This window comes from Scomber scombrus, chromosome 16, assembly GCF_963691925.1.
Source record: "Scomber scombrus chromosome 16, fScoSco1.1, whole genome shotgun sequence".
In the NCBI taxonomy this organism is placed as follows: domain Eukaryota; kingdom Metazoa; phylum Chordata; class Actinopteri; order Scombriformes; family Scombridae; genus Scomber; species Scomber scombrus.
Genome location: NC_084985.1, coordinates 2,738,425 through 2,745,918, shown reverse-complemented (window position 1 = coordinate 2,745,918; position 7,494 = coordinate 2,738,425). Strand labels below are relative to the sequence as shown.

General features: G+C 41.2%; 1 protein-coding gene across 1 annotated transcript in view; it reads right to left on the bottom strand.

Annotated features, from left to right (window-relative positions):
• LOC133996800 (collagen alpha-1(XIV) chain-like) overlaps positions 1–7,494 on the bottom strand; it is a 204,443-nt gene that overhangs the window by 97,156 nt on the left and 99,793 nt on the right. Inside the window, 3 exon segments of the mRNA XM_062436384.1 lie at positions 2,131–2,274; positions 3,417–3,543; positions 4,708–4,847. Of these exon segments, the coding sequence (XP_062292368.1) occupies positions 2,131–2,274; positions 3,417–3,543; positions 4,708–4,847 (411 nt within the window).

Genomic DNA, 7,494 nt, shown 5'->3' with positions numbered 1-7,494 from the left:
TTCCTTCCTTCCTCCCTCCTTTCCTTCTGTCTTCCTTCCTTCCTTCTTCTTCCCTTCCTTCCTTCATCCTTCCTCCCTTCCTTCTTCCTTCCTTCCTCCCTCCCTCCCTCCTTTCCTCCCTTCTTCCTCCCTTAATTTACAGGTTCAGGTGCTGAAGCTCGTTTTAAATTACAAAACACGACTCTGATTCTACTTTAATAATAAATAAATAAATAAATAAATAAATAAATAAATATACATATGCATAACACTCATTTTCACTGTATAGTTTTTCATAAAGTACCAAATATCATGGAGGAGAATAAACACTAACCTAATGAAATGCATATCAGAAATAGTAGAAAAAGGTATAAACAATCTGATTTTAGATTTATTGTCATTCATTTTGCAGCTAAAAACACCTAAAGTGTATTTTTAATGTTATACAGCAGCAGGAAAACCAAGTTAGAGAGGCAGAAATATCAACATTCAGACCAAAGAAAAAGAATAACTAAATAAAACTGATGATCCAATAAGAGGAGAAACTGATAAACACACCACATCTTGTTTTTTTGGAGGGATTATCATCATCTGTGAGATAATCTCTGAGGTTCATAGTGTGAGAAGATACTGACACATCTCTCATCTCTCTTTTAAGTTCACCTCCGCTTCATTTTATATCTTAATTGAATCATCTGATTTAAATTTATCAGATTTGAGATAAAAAGCAGCTCAGTTTTTACACAATAATATTAAAAAAAGAGACAAAGAAAGAAAATAACACATGATTGCTTTGCTGTAGTTGTGAGGACCTTCACTGATTTTGATGTTTAAAGTTGAGTTTTAATATATTTAGTTTTTAGTTTTATTATAAAGTAAGAATAATAAATAATAAATAATGTTGCAGCAGCTTTATGGTCTTATGATCTTACTGCTTTCAGGTTTGTTCGCCTATAAAACTCCAAATAACTCAATTAAAGTAAAACTGAAAACCATGATGTAATATATATAAAGTATTATTCTGTTACTTCTTGTTATTGTTCTTTTATATGTTTTAACCCTCCTGTTGTCCTCCAGTCAAGGGAGGAAGGGAGGGAGAAGGAAGGAAAGGAAGGAAGGAAGGAAAGGAGGGAGGAAGGGAGGAAGAAGTAAGGAATGATGGAAGGGAGGAAGAAGGAAGGAAGGGAGGGAGGAAGGGAGGAAGGGAGGAGAAGGAAGGAAAGGAGGAAGGAAGGGAAGGAGGAAGAAGGAAGGAAGGGAGGGAGGAAGGATGGAAGGGAGGAAGAAGGAAGGAAAGGAGGGAAGAAGGGAAGAAGAAGGAAGGAAAGGAAGGGAGGAAGAAGGAAGGGAGAAGAAGGAAGGGAAGGAGGAAGAAGGAAGGAAGGGAGGGAGGAAGGATGGAAGGGAGGAAGAAGGAAGGAAAGGAGGGAGGAAGGGAAGAAGAAGGAGGAAAGGAAGGGTGAAGAAGGAGGAAAGGAGGGAGGAAGGACGGAAGGAAGGAAGGAAGGAAGGGAGGAAGAAGGAAGGAAAGGAGGGAGGGGAAGAAGGAAGGAAGAAGGAAGGAAGGAAGGATGGAAGGAAGGAAGGAAGGAAGGAAGGAAGGAAGGAAGGAAGGAAGGAAAGGAGGAAGGAAGGTAGGAGGGAGGGAGGAGGGAAGGAAAGAAAGAGAGAAGGAGGGAGGAAGGAAGGACAGACGGAAGGAAGGAAGGGAGGAAAAAAGGAAGGAAGGAGGGAAGGACAGAAAGAGAGAAGGAGGGAGGAAGGAAGGACAGACGGAAGGAAGGAAGGGAGGAAAAAAGGAAGGAAGGAGGGAAGGACAGAAAGAGAGAAGGAGGGAGGAAGGGAGGAAAGAAGGAACAGTCAAAACAGACGGGGTCAGTTTGACCCGGGAGGACGACAGGAAGGTTAATATTAATCTACTGAAGGACGGCAGATAGAAATAAGCTATAAACCAACTTATGTTTAACATTGTAAATGATCCCAATAAACTAATTACTACTATTACACACTCATTAACTAATCTATTCCTTCCACACCACACACACACACACACACACACACACACACACACACACACACACACACACACACACACACACACACACACACACACACACACACACACACACACACACACACACACACACACACAGACCTCCTCGCTGTCTCCTCCTTCGGTCGGGGTCCAGGTGAGTCGGTACATCAGAACATCGGAGGCCGGATGTCGCCATGTCACCCTGAAGCTGTCGGTGGAGAAGTCACTGCTCTTCATGTCCAACGGGTCCGGGACGGTTTCTACACACACACACATACACACACACACACACACACACAGAGAGTTATAGATGTGGGAACAACTAGAGCCCGACCGATATATCAGTCAGCTGGTATTATCGGTCTTGGCGTATATGTTGTCAGATATGTGCTGATATATATAGATTTCTTTATTTTTTAAAGCTATATATGCAGCATCTTAGCTATATTTGAATCTTTCTTGATTTTAGTTTAATATAAATATGTAAATATGCTGTTTTTGGCTCTGTGTTTTTTTATTATGATAGTAAAAGAGGCAGCGGACAGAGTTAGTAGGCTCTTATTACTCTAACTGAAGTCCAGATGATGTTTTAATGTTTATTGATCCGACTGTGAATAATGTGATGATGGTTAACAGAACATATGGGAGCTTTGCTAACTACCTTTGTCCAAAACCCCCACCGCCACCTAAGTGAACGGGTTAAATAAGAGGAAACTCATAATGTGTCAGTCAATGTGTCTGCAGCCCAAACACATGTAAACAGGAGCAAATATAAATTTAGGCTCCTACACACAGTGTGGTTTACTGTTTCAATTTTATACAATAAAGTTTATAGTTAAAATATCACAGCTTCATACATACAGTTTCTTTGTCACAAGTGTTTAATAAGCACATTTGAGGAATCACTGCAAAAAAAGTGCTTTCATTATACTGTGTATAAAGATTATTGGATAATATTGGCATGTCACAGATATATTGGTATCAGTGTATATGTGCTAATATATATGCATTTTTTAAAGTTATATAGGAAGCATCTTATCTATATTTGATCCTTTCTTAATTCAAGTTTAAAATGAGTTGTGTCATTTTTTTGTATGTTCTATGTTTTCTTTAATTTTAGTTATTTATAATGATTAAATTCTCAGTGTAGTTTACTGTTTCAGTGCACTGATGTCATTTTAGACAACAAAATATATAAACTGCAAATTATCACAACCTCCTGTTTTACTCCCTAATATCAGCATCAGTCCCTAAAGTCCAGTATCAGTCGGGCTAATTTATTAATGACTATATAACAAAATATCTTAATGTTAAATCATTTGTTGCAGCCATTAATGTATTGTTATGTATATTATCAGAATACATGCACACTAATAATAATAATGTTGGTATTAATTCCTACGTGTGGTGAAGCTTTCGGTCACAGGCTCGGCTTGTCCCTCATTGTAGACGGCAAACACTCCGACCGTGTACTCCGTCAGAGACGTCAAGTTCTTCAGCTGCCAGTTCGTCACACGGCCGACATCAACCTGCAGACACAAGACAATATAATGAAGATGTGCTGTATGTTTTTAATTCTTCCTGATGATGAGGTTTACATTGAGGTCTGGTTGGTGTTCAGATATCACACTCATTATTGGAGAAAAAACAGCTCCTATCACACAATATCATGTCCTATTTTACCTAAGACATGAAAATATAACATAGCAATAATGATTGAAATGTTATTTTATGTAAAGGTAAAATGAGCAGAACTTTATGGAGCTGTGGGGTTTATTGTATAACCATTAGAGCCATCAGTCTTCACTGCTACATCATAAAAAGAAATCCTCATAACTACTATCTTATTAAAACTATTAACTATTCATTTCACTAAAACACATGTCAATAGATACAGAGATAATTTGACCCAGAACAGCCTCAATGGACAAACATTGTAGCACATCTACCATAGACTGTATATAAGAAATGGACGTAACATCAGTGACGTCACCCATTGGTTTATGGACTGCTGCTCGGAGGCCAATAGTTTCGGATCTGAGCAGCGCCATATTGAAAATTTCAGGTGCATGCTGGGAAAAATAAAAACATGGATTGTACTTATATGGGCATCAGGAGGAGCATGAGGCGCCCTCCTGAACCTGTGAACCAATCAACCTGTCAATCACGACGTAGCCACGCCCTAATGCATACCCTGCTTTATCGTCACATATAAAATCAGGGAGGCCAAAATGTCCCAAATGAACATCATACTGCATTGAAGAAGGCTTTAAACTAGCGATTGAGACCATAAACACATTTAGAAAACGTTTACTGAGGTTAGAAATCAAGTGAGAAGTTGGTGAATTCTCCATTGACTTGTATAGAGACGGAAGTCCTTTTGACACCAAAACGGTCGCCCCCTGGTGGCCTTTTGATAGAATGCAGTTTTAAGTTACTTCCCTGTTGGCCTCATTTCAGAGGACCGGAACTCCCCACCTGGTTTTCATACAATTTTTTCTTTTCTTTTTTTTTGCCACCTAGTGGTCGCAAAAGTACATTACAGTGTAAATGAGTAAACGAGATGACACGCATCTTGGTGAAGTGAATACAATCAACATATTATTTATTCCTCTGGTGACGCCTCAGATTCATGTTGAGACTCTTTGGGAACATTATGACATCATGGTGCAAGTGTGTCAGCCTCCTCTCACCTCATTGGTCTGGACTCCGTTGGTCTTGACGTACATGACGCGGAAGTTGATGACTTTACTTGAAGGAGATTCCCAGGTGAGCCGGGAGGAGCTGTGGTCTACGTCTGAGAAACGCAGGTTGATCGCTGGAGTCAGCGGTACTGAGATGAGAGGAAGGAGGGAGGGAGAAAGAAAAGAAACATTAGGACACATGGGACACTACCAGTTGCTGTGTTTGGTTCATAGCCTCTTACACACATTTTGGAAGATAAGTTTAATGTTTGTGTCGTCATCCCGGGTCAAATTGACCCCGTCTGTTTTGGACTGTTCCTTCCTTCCTTCCTGTCCTCCTTTCCTTCCTGACCTGCTTCCTCCCTACATTCCTTCCTCCCTCCTTTCCTTCCTTCTTCCTTCCATCCTTCCATCTTTCCTTCCTTCCTCCATCCCTTCTTTCCTCCCTTCTTTCGTCCCTCCTTTTCTTCCTTCCTTCCTTCCCTCCTTCCTTCCCTCCATCCTTCCTTCTTTCCTCCCTTCCTTCGTCCCTCCTTTTCTTCCTTCCTTCCTTCCTTCGTTCCTTCGTTCCTTCCTTACATCCATCTTTCCATCCTTCCTTGACTCGAGCACAACAGGAGGGATAAAGTTATATCATTGGATGTTATTGTTCTCTAATTCTACACTAATAATATAATAATAATAATAATAAAAAGATTTAAAAGTGCTCCTTTCGCTGCCCACACAAGTTTGAAAGCTATTAAATTTAAAAGTTAAAATGAAAAGATGTCTGTTGAGCCTGAGAGAGAATCATTTATCATCAGTAGTATCTGACTCTCTCATGTATTCAATTAAAGTTCATTTGATATCAGCAGCAGAAACAACAACGTGGAGCCTCGATAACATCACAAACTCTGGCTGCAACACAGCTGCAGTGATCAGGGGTCAAAGGTCAGCAGTCAAGAGTTTTGATTTCACGCTCTCACACACACGGGAGTTTTGAACCAGGGGTTTATTGGACTCCACGTTTTTAATTATAAAGTCGACACAACCTCATTACATCACTCACCCTCGATCCCTCTCTCTTTCCCTCTCAGAGGAGCTGCAAAGTCACTCTTTCTCTTTTGTAATTCAGCCAGAGAATCTGATTCAGTCCCAGCGGCTCCCAACGCTTCCTGCTCTGAATCACTGATATGTTTTTCTTTCTTTTTTTACACCAAAACTCTGATTGTCTGATTGTAGCGACTATTGCTTCACCTCAATTATACCGAGGGTCAGAATAAAGACAATGCAGCAGCAGAGAGAGAGAGGGGGGGGGGGGGGTGGGGGGGGAGAGAGAGAGAGGGGAGGGGTGGGGGGGAGACAGAGAGAGAAAGAGAGAAAGAGAGAGAGAGGAAGAGAGGGAGAGAGAGACAGAGAAAGAGGGAGAGAGAGGAGGGGAGGAGAGAGAGAGAGAGAGGGTGGGAGGGAGGGAGAGAGAGAGACAGAGAGAGAAAGAGAGCGAGAGAGGGAGGGAGGGAGAGAGACAGAGAGAGAGAAAGAGACAGAAAGAGAGAGACAGAGAGCGAGAGAGACAGAGAGAGAAAGAGAGCGAGAGAGGGAGGGAGGGAGAGAGAGATACAGAGAGAGAGAAAGAGACCAGAAAGAGAGAGACAGATGAGCGAGAGAGACAGAGAGAGAGACCAGAGAGAGAGAGAGACAGAGAGAGAGAGAGAGAGAAAGAGAGGGAGAGAGAGAGAGAGTCCCGCCTGTTGCTTTAGGGTTAGCACAGGAGTGAGTTAGATGGGAAATTAAAAAGTTTAGAGTTAAGTCTCTAAAGTTTTCAAATGTTAGTATCTGTAGAATAATATCACATTCACGGAGATGTCGGATGTCTGTGTAGATAAGCAGAAAGGGCTCCAGACATTTCCACAAGTAGAAAAACAAATCAAACTTCCTCTGCAACGGCCAAAAAGAAGCCAAAACCGAGGAGATTGGTACATAAGATGAATGCAGATGTTTTATATAGAGAGTTACAATAAGTCTTGTTATATTAGATTTTTTTCTTCGTGTTGTCCTCCCGGGTCAGATTTACCCCGTCCGTTTTGACTGTTCCTTCTTTCCTCCCTTCCTTCTGTCCTTCCTTCCTCCCTTGTTCTTTCTTTCCCTCCTTCCTTCCTTCTTTCCTTCCTCAATCCCCCTTTCTTCCTTCCTTCTGTCCTTCTTTCCTACCCCATTACCTTCCTTCTATCCTCTGTCCTCCTTTCTTTCCTTCCTTCCTTCCCTCCTTTCTTCCTACCTCCTTTCCTTCCTTATTCCTTCCTCTCACCTTTCCTTCATTCTTTCTCCCTTCCTCTTCTCCCTTCCATCTTCCCTCCCCTTCCTTCCTTCTTCCTTTCTCTCTCCCTCCTATCCTTCCTTCTCCCTTCCTTCCTTTCTTCCTTCTTCCTTCTTCCATCCATCCTTCCTCCCTTCCTTCATTTACTGTTTTTAAGCAAGTTGAATTATTTGGTACAAAGTTTTTATGGTTACACCACTTAGACATTTTTACCATAATCCTCTAATATATTCTCTCAAAATGGATTAAAAGCAGAAATTTGATGCTGGGTCCACAAAAAAGAACCTAAACCTCTTAATGCATGCACAAACCTGATGGAGGTATAAAGCTCCGTCTTCATGGATGAGTGAAAGTTATTTTAATATGAAAGTCATTTGAGAGCGACCTCAAACCCTCCTCCCTCTGACCTGCAGTCAAAGTCTCACCACACGCATCGTAAAGACGTAAACATGGCCTGACTTAAAGCCACACAGACCTTAAAGAAGACTTCATAAAAGCTT